Source organism: Perognathus longimembris, chromosome 16, assembly GCF_023159225.1.
Source record: "Perognathus longimembris pacificus isolate PPM17 chromosome 16, ASM2315922v1, whole genome shotgun sequence".
NCBI lineage: Eukaryota > Metazoa > Chordata > Mammalia > Rodentia > Heteromyidae > Perognathus > Perognathus longimembris.
In genome coordinates, this window is record NC_063176.1 from 1044375 (window position 1) to 1064422 (window position 20048).

The following is a 20048-nucleotide window of genomic DNA, read 5'->3' on the forward strand; positions in this document are numbered from 1 at the left end:
CCCTGAGTCCAAGCCCAGGACTGGCAAAAAAATAAAATAAAATAAGCTGGGCATGGTAGAATGTATGCACATATCATCCAGCTATGGTAGGAAGTATAGCTGGAAGACTAAAATCCATTCTAGCCTGGTGGGAAAATGGCACCCCATCTCAAAAGTAACCAAAGCACAAATAGGCTGGAATGCCTGCACAGCAAGTGCAAAGCCCCGAGTTTAAATCCCAGAACTAATTTGTTTTTAAAACAAAAACCTTACTGATCATCTAGTGGTTGAACATGCAAACCTAGAATGTCCAAGGCCCTGTGTTCACACTCTACTAGGAAGAGGGGAGATTATAAGCGTTAGGTGTATATAAATAGTAAAATGGTTAGCTAGGTGCCACAGCTCACATCTGTAATGGGCTAAAATCTAAAGGATCACAATTTGAGGCCAGCCCAAACAGAAAAGTTCATGAGACTCCATCTCCAAATCACCAGGAAAAAGCAAGACTGGAGGTGTGCTGAGCAATCTTAAGGCCCTGAGTTCTTTATTACAAAGGATGATATAGAAATTAAGAGATGCCATGCTTTGATAAGTCAGATCAAATCATCAATTAAAACATCTAATATTACATTAGGCATTCCTTTGACGCTCTATAAATTCTAAATTAGTGACCTATAACTCCTTATTGTACTTCCTGTTACAATGTGATGGCAAAATAAATTTTATTTATACTGTAACTCAGAGTGCATTGATTCTCTTCAGAAGACAACGTGCTTTTTTAATTTTGAGTATATACATTCAGAAGTTAAACAGTAACAGACTCACTTTTTTAAATATATGTACACAATATACAAAAGTGACATGAGAATGGTTTTGAAATCATGATGTAAAAACTATGTTTAATGACAAGCTCAAGTGTTCTAGTACTAGCTATGCAATCCTCTGCAAATTGCTTTGGTGCCTGTCAAAGGAGGAAGCTTGACCTGGCTGGTCTGAAAGGAGTCTTCTTGCTTTAAAATGTATACTCTAGCTGGGCATTAGTGGCTCACGTCTATAATCTTTGCTACTCAGGAGGCTGAAATCTGAGGATTTCAGTTCAAAGCCAGCCTGGGCAGGAAAGTCTGTGAGACTCTTATCTTCAATTAAATCAGAAAAAGCAGGGACTGGTGCTATGGCTCAAGTAGTAGAGTGCTAGCCTTAAGCAAAAGGACCTCAGGGACAGGGGCCAGGCCCAGAGTTCAAGCCACAGGGTTGACAAAAGAAAAACAAAACAAGACAAAAAAACTTATACTCCATGAATTCTATGTCTTCTTTTCTACAGAAGTCATTGTTGTGACAAGGCCAATTATTATTATTGTTGTTGTTGCTGTTACTATTATTAGAATTGCTCCTCTAACCTAACACAGTAAAAAACAAAAACAAACAATAACAAAAATCGTACCTCTTACTGACCATCTATTAGTGCCAGACTCCTAGACTTAATGGTCAATGCACTTTTTTTAAGTATTAATATTTTTATTATGGCATTAAAGCAGTATTTTACACATTAACTCAGTTTACTGTAAAAACACTTTATGTATAACTGCAGAGAATCCATTACTCAAATTGCTCTAACATAAAAAATGGGTTTAATTTAAAAAGTACATCGAGTTGACACATATACTGGAAAATATTTTCTCTGTAGCAAAATGACAACATTTCCCCATTTAGCCCAGTAAGCCCATTTAAACCAATAGTAGATGAATTACACATTTACAAATGTGGTTTGAACTCAAATCTAGAAAAAAGGTTAACTTCATTTACTGAAAAAAACCTGCTTGGTCAGGAGCCAGTGGCCCATGCTTATAATCCTAGGTCCAAGAACTATGGTTTAAAGCCAGCCTAGGAAAGAAGTCCAAGGGAATCTATCTCCAATTTACCAGCAAAAAAGGTGAACTGGAGGTACAGTTCAAGTGGTAGCATGTCAGCCTTGATTGAAAAAGTTGAGTCTTGCTTGAGGCCCTGAGTTTAACACTGGTATTAACACCGAGAGAGAAAGGGGGGGCGGGGGGGGAATACTTCTCTTAAAATTAAGCTGTATACTTAAAATTCTTATTAATCTTGTCTTTATTTTAGCTACTCCTTCACAGGAGCAGGTAGTCACCTTTTAATTTGCTTGACAAACTAACCTCAATGCACTCTTAGAAGGAGGGATGAGCCATTACTAGTAGCTCAACACCTGTAATCCTGGCTACTTGGGAGACTAGCTGAGAACTGCAGTTCAAAGCCAACTTAACAGGAAAGTACAAACTACTTTTACTTCCAATTAACTAGCAAATGGCTGAAAGTGGAGGTGTGGCTCAAGTGGTAGGGTATCAGCCTCGAGTGAGACCCCCCTGAGTTCAAACCACACACACACACACACACACACACACACATAGATGCCAGTGACTCACATCTATAGTCCTAGGTACACAGGAGGCTGAGATGCAAAGATAGCCTCGAGTGAGACCCCCCCTGAGTTCAAACCACACACACACACACACACACACATGCCAGTGACTCACATCTATAGTCCTAGGTACACAGGAGGCTGAGATGCTAAGTTAGCAGTTCAAAAACCAGCCCTGGCAGGAAAATTCATGAGACTATTCTCCAACTAACCACCAATAAACAGGAAGTACACCTGTTGCTCAAGTGATAGAGTCCTAGAGCTCAGAGACAGCCGGGACACACTGAGTTCAAGTCTCAGAACCAGCACCAAAAAAAAAAAAAAAAAAAAAAAAAGAGCAGCAGGAGGCACAGTCTTAATTTAGAAAGGTATTAGCCATCTCACCTATTCAATCAAGAGTAGAATGTCAGGACTCAAATCAGGGTCCAACTTCCATTGCAAGCCCTAACAAAATGCAATTCAAAATGGAGCGGGGGGGGGGGGGGGATAAGACTGCTCAAAAAGGAATGGACTCATTACCTGACTTATGTAACTGTAGCCCCTCTAAACATCACTTCTATAGTAAATTTTGAATTAAAAAAAAAAAGATGCAATTCAAAAGCAGGTGTCTCAGACCCAAAAGCCAAACAAAACAGAGGTGGGATGTGGTAACTTGGAGAAAACATGGTCTTCTACTAAGAGTTGCTTATTGTCCTGTTACTACGTGGGAATGGGACATAAAGCCAAATGTCAGGTGCATATGTTACATGACAGAGGAGGAGGGGACAGACAGGGAGGGCGGCTAGCGAAGATAGAGATCAGATTTTCAAATGAGGCAAAGAGATTCATCAGGTTTCAGCTTCTGCTTTAAACAGTTCTAGGCTGGTGCTGGGGAGTGGGAAGTCTGTCTCAGAAATAAGAGAGAAAGCCTGGCCATGTGCCAAGCCTTTGGTTCAATCCTCAGTGCACCCCTCCTCAAAATAAATTTCTTCTCCTTCTTTTTCTTATTGTTTCCAGTCCTGGCTTGAACTCAGGGTCTGGGCACTGCGCTCTACCTCTTGAGTCACAGTGCCACTTCTGATTTTTCCTGTTTATGTGGTACTGAGGACTCGAACCCATTGCTTCAAAATAAATTTCTAACACAGACTTAGGCCGATTAATTTTAACACTGCTACATAAATTTCCAAAAGTTCCCAGATAGAAACTTGAGATACAGGCATCAGACACAAGATCCAGGCTTTGAAGTAAGGCAAAGCCTGGAATCCTAGCTCTAAGATTTTCCTCAAGTTCCTTCACCTCCCTAAGCCTCATTATTTCATCTGTGAAGTGAAGGTAACATTATCACCGATATACGGGGTAGTTAAGGACTATAGGAGAAGGTGCAGTATAAAGCACTCAGCATAGTATCTAACACAGGTATGAGCTCCACAAATGAAAACTATTAGTATTACCATTTCAGGAGCTCAGTACAAGTTTTTCTATAGCAACTATCCCAAGTTTACCTTTTCACTGAAATTTCTGTCGATCTAAAACTATTACTCTAAGTATCTATCCCTCCTCCAGAGCACACACTCCGTTAAGAGTGTGCCCCTTCCTTTCTGCTTGTCTGCTTGCTTCCTTATTCGACAAATCTCTGCCAAGTTTTCTTACATTAAAAAAATAAAAGTTGGGGCTGGGAATGGGGCCTAGCGGTAGAGTGCTTTGCCTGGCGTGCATGAAGCCCTGGGTTCGATTCCCCAGCACCACATACACGGGAACAGCTACAAGTGGCGCTGCGGCTCAGGTGGCAGAGTGCTAGAGCACACAGAAGCCAGGGACAGCGCTCAGGCCCTGAGTTCAAGCCCCGGGACTGGCTGGCAAACAAAGTTACTATTCTCCAGTAAAAGGCTTATTTGGGGACTGTGTCGCACGTTATCTTTTCCAATAGACCGATACTGTTTTTTTTTTTGCCGGCTTCCCATCTTCAGGAGGCCCTTGGAAGCTGTGTGAGGGCGAGGTCACGCGGGCCACATGACAGACATCTGAGAGGAGCTGACAAGTGGGGTCTGGACGGCGGGGCGGCGGGCCGGGCGGCCGTCCCCGCGGCGGGGGGGCCGGGAGCAGGTGCCCGAGACGATCCTCGCGTTCGCAGCCACCCGCTCTCCACGCCCACCCCCTCCGGGCCCTTCCCCGACCGCCACGGGGGGGGGGGGAGGGGGTAGCCGGGCTGGAGGACGCCCGGGCCGAGCGAGTCAGGGAGGAGGGAGGGGCCCGGGCGCCGGGGGCGTGGGAGGCCGGTCCCGGCGCCGGCGCCTCCGCCCGGGATCGGGTCCGCCCGGGTCCGCGGCCCGGGCCCGCGCGCGGCGGGCCTGGCTCCGCGCCGGGGGCTGCGGGGCGCGGCTGACAGCGGCCGGGCCGGGCCGCCGGGGGAGCTCCGCCCGGCCGTGAGGGGACGAGGCCCCACCCCCGAGGCCCGCCCCCGGCCCCGGGGCCCGCCGACCCCTTCCCCCCCCTCCCCGCCCCCCCCGAGCCCCGGGCCCCGGGCCGCCGCTCGTCTCACCGTCTCGGCTTCGGTGTGCTGCGGGCCGGTACTCTGACCCCCCATCACCCCGCGGAGGAAGTTCATCTCGCCGCTCGGTCCCCGGCCGCGCCGGCCTCTCCGGGAGGGAAACGACGACCACGTCCCCGGCCCTGCGGCAGGGCCTCGGCCCCCCAAGTCCGCGCCCGGCACTGCCCAGCCGCCGCCGCGTCCAGTCCCCCCACCTCCCCGCAGCCCGGAAACAGCCGCCGCCACGGGCCGACGTGCGCATGCGCGAGGACGTGGCGTTACGTGGCGGCTCCGAGGGCGAAGGCGAAAGGCGAGAGGGGACAGCCGGGGTCCTCCCGGCCACGCCCACTCCGCGGAGGCCACGCCCCCCGCCGCCCGCGCCGCCCACGTGGCCGCCGCCCCGCCCAGCCGGCCGGGTGGGAGGGGCCTCCGACGCCCCGCGCGCTCGCGGCGAGCTGCCCGGCCCCGGGCTCGCTCGCGAACTCTCCCTCGGGACGGCGTGACAGGTGAGGGGGTCGTACCCTCGGGAGGGGGGGCTCCGTCGGGGGGAGGAGGGCGTCGTTTGGTTCCGCAGTAAGACCTGTGTGGCCTTCGGAGCCCCGACCGTGGCATTTCTTCACAGGGCTTTGTCCGGTGGAGACCCCGGTCCGCCCGTGCGCCCCCGCCCCGGGAGGGCGCGCCCCCGGGCACCGGCTCCGCGGACCCCCCCGGACGCCCCTCCCACCTCGCCCCCGGGGCACCGGCTCCGCGGACCCCCCGGACGCCCCTCCCACCTCGCCCCCGGGGCACCGGCTCCGCGGACCCCCCGGACGCCCCTCCCACCTCGCCCCCGGGGCACCGGCTCCGCGGACCCCCCGGACGCCCCCGCCCCAGCCCCCGGGCACCGGCTCCGCGGACCCCCCGGACGCCCCTCCCACCTCGCCCCCGGGGCACCGGCTCCGCGGACCCCCCGGACGCCCCCGCCCCAGCCCCCGGGGCACCGGCTCCGCTGACCCCCCGGACGCCCCTCCCACCTCGCCCCCGGGGCACCGGCTCCGCGGACCCCCCGGACGCCCCCGCCCCAGCCCCCGGGGCACCGGCTCCGCGGACCCCCCGGACGCCCCCGCCCCAGCCCCCGGGGCACCGGCTCCGCGGACCCCCCGGACGCCCCTCCCACCTCGCCCCCCGGGCACCGGCTCCGCGGACCCCCCGGACGCCCCCGCCCCAGCCCCCGGGCACCGGCTCCGCGGACCCCCCGGACGCCCCTCCCACCTCGCCCCCCGGGCACCGGCTCCGCGGACCCCCCGGACGCCCCCGCCCCAGCCCCCGGGGCACCGGCTCCGCGGACCCCCCGGACGCCCCTCCCACCTCGCCCCCGGGCACCGGCTCGGCTGACCCCCCGGACGCCCCTCCCACCTCGCCCCCCGGGCACCGGCTCCGCGGACCCCCCGGACGCCCCTCCCACCTCGCCCCCGGGCACCGGCTCCGCGGACCCCCCGGACGCCCCCGCCCCAGCCCCCGGGGCACCGGCTCCGCGGACCCCCCGGACGCCCCAGCCCCCGGGCACCGGCTCCGCGGACGCCCCCGCCCCAGCCCCCGGGGCACCGGCTCCGCGGACCCCCCGGACGCCCCTCCCACCTCGCCCCCCGGGCACCGGCTCCGCGGAACCCCCGGACCCCCGGCTCCACCAGGTAGGGACGCGGCCGGAGGAGTCGCCCCGTCCGGCGGCCGCCCGCCCCCCCAGCTCACGGGGGTGGGCGAGGAGGAGGGAGAAATGCGTGGCCCGGTTGTCTCCCGTGCGCGCAGCAGCGGGGAACTACCTACCTGAATGACTGCCTAGGCCAGGAGGAATCTCCTCCCCCGCCGCGAGTCCAAGCGGGTCGAGTGCGGGCTGTCTATTTATAGGAAATGCCCCGGGCCCGCCATCCTCCCTGCCGGTAACGTGGCTTGTAGCTCACCGAGATTACAGTCTGCGTTCCACGCTGGCTTCCCTCCAGTGACTGTGCGGCTCACCCGTAGATAAGCCCCCCAAATAAGAAAACACCTGTCTCTATTATCTCTCTTCTTAAAATCATCCAGTGGTTCCCCATAATAATAAACACTCAGACCCTCCAGCTTGCTTGCTGTGATCTGGCTCTTGCCCACTTACCAGCTCTTCCCTCTGCCACATACTCTTGGCCTTTTTCTCTTGCCCCAAAGTTTGCCCTTCCCTTTTTGTCACTGGGCAAACTCCTGCTGCTAGGTGCCCATGGCTCCTAGCTACTCAGGGGGCTGAAATCTGAGGACTGTGGTTCGAAATCGGCTCAGGCAGAAAAGTGTGAGAGTGTTGTCTCTGCTTAACTCTAAGTACCCCCAAAAGCCAGAGGTTGTAAAGAGCTAGCCTTAAGCAGAAAAGCTCAGGGACATTGGCCAGGCCCTGTGTCCAATTCCCAGGACACACACACACACACTCTTCCTGCTAGTTCCTTAAGTTTCAACAATGGCATCACCTCCTGAAATCCTCCTTGAAAGTCACATGTATATCTGCATGCTAACACTTTGCAGTTGCTAATACATGAGGGACATGTAATTAAAATAGTTAAGCCAAACTTAACCGGGACCATGTTGTCCATTTTTCAATTTCTGCTGTTTACCACTGCCTCATAAAAGTCATATTTGTGAATAAGTGAATAAATCATTGAAAGGATTTACAAATATCATGCTCAGGAAGAAGGACTTTTTTTTTCATTTGTGAGATCAAATCATTAAGAACACATATCCTAAAAGCTATTGTGAAACTTCATGTTTTCAGTACCAAGGTTAGGAGAGAATGGTGGGGTAATACTGCCAAGAATATCATGAGCGTCACATTGTCCTCTGCTTTAAGAACTAGACACTTGACATTTTGCGAAAGATAGTTTCCATGGGGGCATCTTGTTGCAGTCTAAAAAAAGTAACTAATAAATATTCAGCATTTTTAAAACCAAGTTGTGCGCATAAAGCGCCTTACCCAGTCACTTATCTCAGAGCCTCCCCCAGCCCTCTACTCCATCATCATTGGTGAGGTACTGACTTTGACAAGGGCATAAGTCTTATCTTTCTAGTTTTCAATAAGGAGACATAATTCTTGATATTTTAGCAAGTTTGCTTTAAGGTACCAGCCTTGTCAAAATGTTCTGTTCTGTTTTAAACTTTGGGGAGTATAGTAATAACAGCTCATGGGGACTTTTTCATTTGAGCTGCATTCTGTAACAGCATTTCCTGGGCTGGAGGGATTATGAGCAGGGATAGGTCATTGTGTACCCAGGTGACAAGGGTAGAGCCCCTGGCCTTGAAGTCTTGCCATGACATAGTCTCCTTGTGTAAGAGGAAGGTAGTTACAAATTAATCCACTGGTACTGACTTAGAGAAGTTAGGGACCAAAAAAATAAAACATCAGAAAAAGAAAAGCAGGGCACTGGTGGCTCACACTTGTAGCTCTACCTACAAAGGGGACTGAGATTCTGAAGATCTGGGTTCAAAGCCAACCCAGGCATGAAAGTCCATGAGACTCTTATCTCCAATTAACCTCAAAAAGCTAGAAGTAGAGCTGTTGCTCCAGTGGTAGAGAGTCAGCCTTAAGCTCAAAAGCTCAGGGACAGCCCCCAGGCCCAGAGTTCAAGTCCCAGAACTAGCAAAAAACAAAAGCCAAAAAGTTAGAGACTAGAGGGGCTGGGAATGTGGCTTAATGGTAACGTGCTTCCCTAGCATGCATGAAGCTCTAGGTCCGATTCCTCAGCACCATGTATATAGAAAATGCCAGAAGTAGCGCTGTGGCTCAAGTGGTAGAGTGCTAGCCTTGAGAAAAAGGAAGCCAGGGACAGTGCTCAGGCCCTGAGTTCAAGCCCCAGGAATGGCAAAATAAGTAAATTGATAAATAAATAAAAAATTTTAAAAGAGACTACAGCATATTTTATTCCTCTTTGTACTATTTTATCATCTGGCATACTCTTTACCATGGGAAATGTTTAAAAAGTATTTGCTAAATAAAGGAACAAAAACATGAAACACTTGTGACTACTTGACTTGTTATACTTCTGACTTGCATAAATCCAAGCATCAGGATAAGAGTGCTATAAATCATTTAAATAAACATAATCAAAAATTTTGAGTAAATAAGAATGTTTTTCCTAAACTTAATCAAACAACAAAGCATCTAGGAAAATTCATTGGTTTGAAATCCAGTTAATTAAGTTGCTTTTTTCAGTATTACACTTCCCGTCCTTTCCTACTCTCCAGGAGGAAACTCAACAAACACAATGAAATATCATACAAGAGCTTTTAATTGGAAAGTGGTGGTTGGCACCACTGGTGGTTGAGGAATGAGGAGAAATGGGAAAGACTAGTTAATGAAAAATCAGTATCCAAAACATTGTTAATACATCCATGCATTACTAGCCATTAACCATACAACACACAACTAGATCATGATAAGTTGCAATTATAACTTACGACTAATCCATAATAACAATGTTATACATACAGTGCTCTTTATTTACCAAATTCTGTTCAAAATGCCTTATATGAAATAATTTACATGGAGGTGACTATGGCACAGTGCTTGATAGTCTTTGTGAGGTGCAACAATCCTGATAATGATAGTAATAGTAATTTGCTTAATCCTCACAACTCATTGAGTAATGTTATTAGATCTGTTTTGATGATGGAGACATGGGTCAAGAATTAACTTGGTCGGAGAAGGAACTGCTAGGAAGTGGCAGAGCTGAGCATGAATTGGTGCACGAGGCCAACACAATGCCGTGTTACCCTTCCACCCTGCAAGATTTGCAGTGCCTACGTCATCTTGCCCTCTGCCTTTGGGCTTTGTACTTGTTCTTTGCTGTGTGTGGGTGCTTGCTACACTGTCCACACAGAGATGTGACTCGCTCCCTCACCTGCTTTAAATAGGCTCAAATGCTAGAGAGGTCTCTCCTGATTGTTGTAAGTTACAGCCCCTTCTGTTCATTTGTCTTTGTAATCACAAAATACTACATAAATAATGTGTTACTCCCATCATTCTGGTACTTTTTTCCCCCCACTCCTAGGGCTCAAACTCAGTTTTGGTGCTGTCCCTGAGCTCCTTTTTGCTCAAGGCTAATAGTTCTCTCCCATTTGAGCCACAGCACCACTTCAGCTCTTTCTGTGATTAATTGGAGATAAGAGTCTCACAGATTTTCTTGCCCGGCTGGCTTCTAACAGCCATCTTTATATCTCAGCCTCCCTAGTAGCTAGGATTACAGGTGTGAACTATTGGTGCCTGGCTAGTACATCATTCTATGTACAATATGTTCTATATTTAATTGAATTGACTACACTATCAAGTATACTTGGACAAAGGAATAAAAACATGGCAGCCCTGGTGGCTCACACCTGTCATCCTTGCTGCTTAGAAGGCTGAGATCTAAGTATCACAAAGCCAGCTTGGACAGGAAAAATCTGTGAGACTCTTATCTCCAATTTACCACCCAAAAGCTGTGGTTCAAGTGGTAGAGCACTAACTAGCTTGGGCAGAAAAGGTGCAGGATCAGTGTCCAAGCCCTGAGTTCAAGCCCCAGGATTGTTTTAAAAAAACAACAATAACACATCCTGGGAATTATAAGGTATAGTCTATCAAAAGATAAGCCACGGAGCTGGGAACGTGGCTTAGTGGTAGAGCGCTTGCTTAACATGCATGAAAGCCCTGGGTTCGATTCCTCAGTACCACATAAACAGAAAAAGCCAGAAGTGGCACTGTGGCTCAAGTGGTAGAGTGCTAGTCTTGAACAAAAGAAGCCAGGGACGGTGCTCAGGCCCCAGGACTGGCAAAAAGAAAGAAAGAAAAGAAAGAAATCATTCCAGGTACCAGGTGGCTCATGCATATAATCCTAGCTGGGGCTGGGGATATGGCCTAGTGGCGAGAGAGCTTGCCTCGTATACATGAGGCCCTGGGTTCGATTCCCCAGCACCACATATACAGAAAACGGCCAGAAGTGGCACTGTGGCTCAAGTGGCAGAGTGCTAGCCTTGAGTAAAAAGGAAGCCAGGGACAGTGCTCAGGCCCTGAGTCCAAGGCCCAGGACTGGCCAAAAAAAAAAACCAAACCATATAATCCTAGCTACTAGACTGAGATCTGAGGATCATGGTTCGAAGCCAGCCTGGAAAGGAATGTTAGTGAGTCTTATGTCCAATAAACTACAACAAAAAAAAAAAACATAAAAAAACACCCAGAAGTAGAGCTATGGTTCAAGTAGTAGAGTGCCAGCCTTGAGCAAAAAGAAGCTCAGGGACAGATCTCAGGCCCTGAGCAAAGCCCTTTCACAAAGTGGGAAAAACAAAAAAAGATAAATCCTATGTTTAGGTTTTAAAAGTAGAAAACAGCGTGAATTGTAAGATTAATTAAATACAGTATGTTTTATGTGTTTATCTTGTTTGTTATCTACTTCCCTTTACCAGAATTCTAACCCCATGAGAGCAAAGATTTTAATTCTTTTGCAATTGTTTGGTTCCTGCTTGTGGCACAGTATCTGACCTGGAATAGGTACTTGTAACTAATGGATGAATGATTTCCCTGTGTGGGAATTTTCCCACACAGGGAACTTTGTATGCATGGGAGTTGAAATTCTGCATGTGTTGTCAAGCAAAGCATGGCAGCTAGATTTCCTCAGAAATTCAGATCAGACAATGTTATTCACATACTAATTTTAGCTTATACATATTTTGGTAGCCTTTCATAACCAACAATTGACTTTTATCATACTTATACATAAACATCTGTGGAGTAAAGGACTTACATTTTTAGGTTCAGATCACAACCCATTGAAAAAAAAATACCTCACCCTCTTCCCTTAGCCAGCACATCTTGCTTTGAGAGCACCACACTAATGCAATGGCTTTTATTTCTTTTAAAACAGGCAATATATCCACATGGTGTCTAGTCAGACTTCCATGGCTGTGGCAAAAGCTGACTGAAACAGCTAAAGGGAGGAAAGGTTATTTTGCAATTTTGAAAGTTTCTGTGTGTTATGGTGGGCAGTATGTTGCAGAGTAGAACCGTTGTCATGAAGGAGGGGATGGGATAAAGGGAGAAACACAGATACAGACAGACAGAAAGAATATGAGTGGGGAGAATGCCTGTGTTTTGCTGGCTTTCTCCTTTATTTCCTTTTTTTTTTTTTTTTTTGCCAGTCCTGAGGCTTGAACTCAGGGCCTGAGCACTGTCCTTGGCTTCTTTTTGCTCAAGGCTAGCACTCTGCCACTTGAGCCACAGCGCCACTTCCAGCTTTTTCTATATATGTGGTGCTGAGGAATCGAACCCAGGGCTTCATGTATACGAGACGAGCACTCTACCACTAGACCATATTCCCAGCCCCCTTTATTTCCTTTAATTTTATTTATTTATTTAGGCCCTAGACCGTAGGATGATGCCACCCAAATTCAAGGCAAGTCTTACTCTCCCCGCTAGCTAATCCTCTCTAGAAACGTATCCCAGACACATCCAGGGTGTGCCTTACCAATCTCCTAGACACTTCTCAAGCCCAACAAGTTCATGGTTAAAGTGAATCATCACATACAACTAAACTATAAAGTGCAAAATGGTACATATGAAAACTTTTCCTACCACTATTTGTTCGCCTTGTTCTAGGTGAACGATTATGTACTTCTTTTCAGATAAACAAATCACAAACATGCTGTATTATCCCTTTTTGTTTTTTTTAAAGAGAGGGTCTCACGTTATGCCTGGGCTTATGGACCGCTGTCCTCCGATTTGTGCTTCCCCAAGTTGTTGGAATGACAAGCATGTACCCTTGTAACTGTCCATTGGCTGAGATAAGAGTCTCTCAATTTTTTTTTTTTTAACTTGTCTCTTTGGAGTCTCCAGAACTTTTCTTGTCCTGGCTGGACTCCCTACTTCTATCCTATGGGTTTCAGTCTCCTATGTTTATGGTTGTTTTGTTCTTGTTTTCTTTTCTTTTTTCTTTTATGCTGGTACAGGGGTTTGAATTCAGGGTCTCACACTCCTCTCTCTCTCCCTCCCTCCTCCTCTCTCTCTCTCTCTCTCTCTCTCTCTCTCTCTCTCTCTCTGCGTTTTTGTGTATGGCTAGTGCCATGCCACTTGAGCTATGCCTTCAATTCCAATTTCAGCCTCCTAATTAGCTCAGATCCACTAATGCCCAGCCAGAATTGTCTATCACTTGAGGCTAGAATACCATCTGTCAAAGTAGATTGGGCCTCCAGCTAGACCAGAGTGCTAGCTCTCACCTTCAAGGTTTCCCCAATTTAGATTGTGTGGGGTGTGTGTGTGTGTGTGTGTGTGTGTGTGTGTGTGTGTGTGTGTGTGTGTATCTATTACTAATGATCAAACCCAAGGCCTCAAGCATGCTAAGCATGCCCTCCACCATGCCCCCAATTCCACTCCTCTAATGAAGTTGATGATGAGTTGTCAACAGGCTGTGATTAGCAAATACACCACCTAGATAGGCTCAACTCAGTAACTTGCAGGTGTTAAAGTAGAAGGCCTAGAACCTGCAGAGGCAGATGGATTAAAGAGTCCAATGTAGACATTTTTTGTCTGCCTGCAGCTCAGGAATCCAGTGACAGTGCAATGGAAGATAAGAAGGTGAGAAGATCAGCAGCAGAGAAAAGCAAAGAGACCTTTTTCCTTTGCAGCTTCTGCCCCTGGAGGCTGCCTTTCCCAGAGCCTCACAAGTACTATACTAGCTGTGGATAATATAAAGAGCTAGAAGATCTCTAACTTGCCCATCCCATCTACAATACACAGACACCAGCGTCCTCCTAGGGCAGGGCTACAAAGTCTGTGAGACCCAGGCCCTAAAAGTTCTCTCTCTCAAGTATGTGTACTGACTTCTTTTTTTTTTTTTTTTTGGCCAGTCCTGGGGCTTGGACTCAGGGCCTGAGCACTGTCCCTGGCTTCTTTTTGCTCAAGGCTAGCACTCTGCCACTTGAGCCACAGCGCCCCTTCTGGCCATTTTCTGTATATGTGGTGCTGGGGAATTGAACCCAGGGCCTCATGTATACGAGGCGAGCACTCTTGCCACTAGGCCATATCCCCAGCCCACGTGTACTGACTTCGAAGTAGCTGAGATTCTAAGAGTTCATTATTAAGTAATTGCTGTAACTAGTCTCCTTCCTATGAGGATGCTGATCTAGGTCTGGTTCTAGTATCTGGGTCAGAGCAGATGATTAAAGGTATTTTGGTCTTTACTTGATGATAAATATCAGTATCTTCGTTTCAAAGAAAAACAGATTTAAAGCAAATGACTGCAATGTCATACTGAGTGCATTTCATTTGAGCATATATTAACCATTTGTACCTACTTTAAACCAGCTGGACATATCTGATTGATTCATCTTGCCAGAATTTAGTGCCTTGCTGCTGCAGCTTTAGCTCTTTTGCCTGCAGCCTCTGGGTAGCTGCAGCAGTTTTGCTTTCTGTCTACCTGGGGAGGATGGTCCTTCCTGTGCTCTAAACTCTTCAGTGAGCCACTGTTCTCACTAGATCTTGTCCAGCCCCTCTCTCCTCTAGGGGAGGAGTAGTTCCGGGCATGGGGTCATTGATCAAGAGAGGGTAGGAGACATCCAAGAAGAGAGGGGAGTAGAGGAAGGGGATACAGTGGTAAGCAAAATCCAAGAAACTGAATGAAATTGCTGACTAATATCTGCAGCTAGAGTATGACACCCACATAAATACAGGGTGGGTTTTTTTTTTCTTTCACTACTTAAAATAGCTCAGTGTACCAGAATACTGAAAACAGATGTGCTTAGTTTCTTGAATTATTGATTCAGCCAACATTTGAGTCTCTGTTCTTGGTGCCAACCTCTGCCATAGGTCCCCTCCCGTGCATAGCTCATTCAGAACTGCTATCAATTCTCATTTCTGTTTCACAGAGGAGGGAAGCCTGAGCTTCGGCACAACACAGGCCAGAAAGTCATGCTTTCTTTGCAAACATAGGCCTGGGTTTTCATTTTAAATCCCCCATCACTTTTGGACTGTGTGGCATTGAGCAAATTACTTTGTTTTGCTGTGTCTTTCGTGATTGCCAAGCACTGCAACTAAAAACCAAAGAGTGCTATAAATAAATGAGGAGGTAACTGTGCAGGACTAGTAGAGAGGCTATAGGATACAATCTGCACAAGCCAGGTTTGCCATTCAGCTTTGTGGTTATGAAGTAGCCGCGCCTTTTCTAGCATTATATTCTTACTATGGGCAGAAGGAAGGGTAGCCTTGAAGGACAAAAAGCTTCTACCACCTGGAGCAGCCTGCCACCATTCTTTCAACATTAACTTTCCATGAGCTCATTTCAAAACTGCAGAAACACCATAGTGCTGAGATCTAGTGGCTCATACCTGCAAGCCTGCTACTCAGGAGGCTGAGATCTGAGGATCGTGGTTTGAAGCCAGCCCAGGCTGGAAAGTGCCCAGACGCTTACGTCCAATTTCCCAGCAAAAAGCTGGAAATGGAGGTGTACCTCAAGGCTGTGTTGCTTGAGCAAAAAAGCTAAGCAAGAATGAGAAGCCAACCAGTTGCCAGTGGCTCACGCCTGTAATCCTAGCTACTCAGGAGGCCGAGACCTGAAGATCAAGCTTCAAAGCCAGCCTGGGCAGGAAAGTCCATGAGACTTTTTATCTCCAATTAGTCACCAGAAAGCCAGAAGTGGCGCTGTGGCTCAAAGTTGTAGAGCACTAGCCTTGAGCTGAAGAGCTCAGGGACGGCGCCCAGGCCCAGAGTTCAAGCCCTCCGACCAAAAAAAAAAAGAATGAGAAGCCTTAAATTCAAACCCCAGTACCAGCACAAAAATGATTTTTAAAAGCTGAATAAAGTTGATGTCAGAGATGTCAAATAGAGTGGAGAGGATGAGCTGGGCCCTGGTATTCTGTCCCCAGATGTTGATGTATCCTCTTGTCAGGTGTCTCACTGGTTCTGCTGCGCCAAGCGTCTTGGCCTCCGGGGGGCACCACCTCCTTTGCAAGTCTGCAGATTGGTTGGTGTACAGCTCTACTGGCTTCTAGCTTTGAGGAGGTTCATACCCCAGTGACGCTGATCTAGATAAGCTGGCTCATACTGTTTGGATTCTATGTGTATTATATATATATATATATATATATATAATTTATTTTATTTTTTATTTTTTCTTACTTATTGTCAAAGTGATGTACAAAGAGGTTACAGTTTCATACGTTAGGCCTTGGGTACATTTCTTGCACTGTTTGTTACCTCCTCCCTCATTCCCCCCTCCCCCCTCCCCCTTTCTCTCTCCCCGCATGAGTTGTTCAGTTGGGTTACACCAAACGGTTTTGCAAGTATTGCTTTTGGAGTCATTTGTCTTTTTACCCTTTGTCTCTCGATTTTGATATTCCCTTTCACTTTCCTAGAAAAAAGGGGGGGTGGGAATATGGCCTAGTAAAGTGGTAAAGTGCTCGCCTCTTGGATTCTTCATGCCTGCTGACTGGACTGTTTTAACTCTCAGCATGCAGAAATCATATGTCAGGCTTGGTGTTAAGGACTGCAGTAAAACACAACATACAGGTGATCCCAGTTTAGAGAGGGAGAAGGTAGTCACTTCAATACAAGATTAAAGAGGACTTTAGCCTCCCAACCCTCAGTATCCCCAAGCTTTTGGGGTTTGAAATTGAGAAGGATGCATGAATCCTCCCTCTCCCCCAGCAGGGGGCAGCATTTCAGCTAAAGGCATCCTCCGATTGATAAACAGCTCGCTATACACATACATTCGAATTTACTTTGAAATAAATTGCCATTAATAGCCATTGGTTAAAAAGCAGCCGGTAATACGAATAACAGGTACAAAAATCAGTGGCCTAGTGGTAGAGTGTTTGTGTACCAAGCTTGAAGCCCTGGTTCCTCAGAGCTCAGCCTCCTGAGTAGCTAAGATTAAGGGCTGTTTTATCTAATGTAATCCTACCAATCTGTAGAGAGGCACTTTTATGCCCATTCTAGGATCATTTGGTTTAACTCGTGCAGATAGCAAGTGGCAGGAGATAGGGACTGAAACCTGATAAGAGAAATGGAGAACAGAAAAGGAATAGGCTGGACTCAATCATCAATAAGCAAGGACTGTTTATTGAGGAACACAGACCTTCCCGAGGGTTTGGGAGTTGTGCAAGGGGGTGAATTTGGGTTCAGGCTTATATGGGGGTCTGTGCAGGGCGGCAGAGGTTAATAATGAAGGAGCCACTAGTTGGCTTTTCCTTGGCCCACAAAGGACTGTTTGCAGCTGGGCCTAGATGAACTGCCCTGTCTGCACATCAAAGCAGGTTCGCATATACCTGGGGTTTTGCCTGGTGTCTGGGGCCATCCGGTGGATGTCAATCCTTCATATTCCATCTTTGTGTATATAGAAAGAATGGGCCTAGAGGGGAGAGGCAAGTCCTTCCTGTAGGATCTTTGGATACATAAAAAGAATGTGCTGAAAGGGGAGCAACATGGAGTTAGGGGACCAAGGCAGAGTCCCATCCTTTGAAACCCTGAAGGAGCACACAAAGTTGAGGGATGCCTGCTCTTTTCTGGCTCCTTCCTGCTGACATGGGGGCGTGGAAGTGACTGGGGCTGGGGTCTTCAGGGTGCAGGTCTGTGCTGGGCAGGGAAGGGCGGTGTCCCGTTGCCTGCAGTGCCTTGACGTGCTCCCACGTCGTGTCCAGAGTCGTGTCCTGAGCGAGGGCTGTTATCCTGTTAAGAGAAACTTGAAAAAGGTGAGATCAGGCAAAAGCTGGCAAAGTGGCAGGACTGGTAGGTAAGAATGACATGGGAAAACACACCGCAGCACATGCCAGAAAAGTTCCATTTGGAGCATAATCCCAGTTTAGCAAATTACGGGGAAGGAGGCATTTCCATATAACTGGACTATAGATGTCTGGACTGTATAGTATGAATGGGAAACAAATAGCAGGTAACAAAGGCAAGAAAGTAAGTTCCTGTCCAATTTGGAGCTAGACAGGTATGGACATTAGGTGGGCCAGCAGCTAGTTCTCATTTGATCTGGCTCTGGTCTGTTTTGAAAGGGCAGGCATGGAAGTCTCTTGCCTCCTCTCCAGGGTCCCTTGTTGTCAGGACTGGTCTGAAGAGGTTAGGTGTCTGAGATGGCTAGTCCCAGTTGGGAGTCCCAGTGCCACTTCCAGCCTTTGGCTGGTTTGGCTGGTTAATTCTCTTGAGCCAGCCATGCTTCCAGCCTGGCTCTTGGCTGGTTAGTTGGGAGATGGAGTTTTAGAGGGATTTTTCTGGCTTTGAACTGCAATCTTTGCCACAAAAACCACTTTTATGTCCAATTAAAGCAACAAGGAGATCAAATAGAAATAGTTAGTCTTAATTGCATATAATCCTTTAGGATATTGTAGCTGTCACCGAGCCTTTGTGATTACAAAGAATGCAGGAGCTGGTGTCCTTTTAGCTCTGTATCCAAGGCAACTCGCATATTAAATGGGAAAAAAAAGTTTACACAATTACTTTCATAGATGAGAATGAATGAAATGGTAGTTTTCACTGTAAATCATAATTACATACCAACTTTACTCAAGCTCTATCACTCAAACTTTCTGGGGTTTGTCTTACTTTCTACCTTTTATCATGGAAGACACCTATAAGACAACTGTTACTTACCAAATCCTTTCTTATCTGGACAGTTTCCCTTTCTAAGGCTCTCTTTACTAACTTTCCTCTTTGTTTACATTTTCCTTACTGGTTTTCTTAATCCCTGTTCTCCAGAAGGAGCTAGGTCTCTTTCCTTTTACTACTTTCCTTGATAAAGATGTTGTTTGCCTTTAGCAAAGAGCACACTTGATGATTCAATTCCTTTGATACAAGGTTAACTGCAGTCAGGGAACAAATAATTTCTGGAGGGCTGGGAATATGGCCTAGTGGTAAAAGTGCTCACCTCGTATACATGAAGCCCTAGGTTCGATTCCCCAGCACCACATATATAGAAAACGGCCAGAAGTGGCGCTGTGGCTCAAGTTGGCAGAGTGCTAGCCTTGAGCAAAAAGAAGCCAGGGACAGGCCCTGAGTCCAAGCCCCAGGACTGGCAACAAAAACAAAACAAATAAAACACTTTCTGGAAATACCAGTACCAAAAAGTAGAAAGATTACTTTTACAGGGCTGGGGATATGGCCTAGTGGCAAGAGAGCTTGCCTCATATACATGAGGCCCTGGGTTCGATTCCCCAGCACCACATATACAGAAAACGGCCAGAAGGGGCGCTGTGGCTCAAGTGGCAGAGTGCTAGCCTTGAGCAAGAAGCCAGGGACAGTGCTCAGGCCCTGAGCACTGCCCCCCACCCCCACAAAAAAATGAAAATAGGCCATAAGTTCTCTTGGAATTATTTTGTCCAATATGATAGAACCATGTGGTCAGGCAATACGAAACAAAATATAAGACAAAACTTAAATTTAGCATATAGAATTTAACAGACTCTCCATCTTAAACACACATTGATAACAAGAACAGAAAACCTTTCAAACGATTTTGATGCTGAAGCACTTGAGTATGAATTGGATGTTTTAACACCTAGAAGAGAGGAAGAGTGGTCTTGGTGGAAGAGTGGGGGGTTGCAGAACCCTCTCCAGTGTCCTTTGTCTGTTCCTAGGTGTCAGTCTCCAAGAGGGAGGGATTTTTATCCTGCAGCCTCCTAGGAGGCTTAAAGGAGAAACCAAGAATCCAGATTTTGAAGTGAGTAGGCTCAGGAAAGAGAAAATGAAAGGTTTAGTGTCTAGAATCCCAAAGGCCAAAAGGATAGGTTTGTTTTGGGGTGTGCTGTGGGGTTTTTTTTTTTTTTTGGCCAGTCCTGGGCCTTGGACTCAGGGCCTGAGCACTGTCCCTGGCTTCTTCCCGCTCAAGGCTAGCACTCTGCCACTTGAGCCACAGCGCCGCTTCTGGCCGTTTTCTGTATATGTGGTGCTGGGGAATCGAACCTAGGGCCTCGTGTATCCCAGGCAGGCACTCTTGCCACTAGGCTATATCCCCAGTCCCTGCTGTGGGGTTTTTGAGGTGGAGGAAAGAGGAGAGAAGAGAGGGCATGTGCCTCACTCTCAAGGGCACGAGTCCAAGGGGAATGGATGCAATGCAATGGTATGTGGGGGGGGGGGGGGAGGAGAGAAGGATAGACACAGAGGGAGGGAGGGAGGGGAGG

General features: G+C 47.9%; 1 protein-coding gene across 2 annotated transcripts in view; it reads right to left on the reverse strand.

Moving 5' to 3' along the window:
* Positions 1-5117, reverse strand: part of Uso1 (USO1 vesicle transport factor) — a 54645-nt gene extending 49528 nt beyond the window's left edge. The window contains exon 1 of one of the 2 annotated variants that reach the window (XM_048364069.1): positions 4929-5117. In XM_048364069.1, coding sequence (XP_048220026.1) covers positions 4929-4994 — 66 coding nt within the window. In that variant the 5' untranslated portion in view covers positions 4995-5117. The remainder of the gene's footprint in view (positions 1-4928) is intronic. The other variant, XM_048364070.1, reaches the window with a different exon arrangement.
* Positions 5118-20048: the final 14931 nt, after the last annotated feature.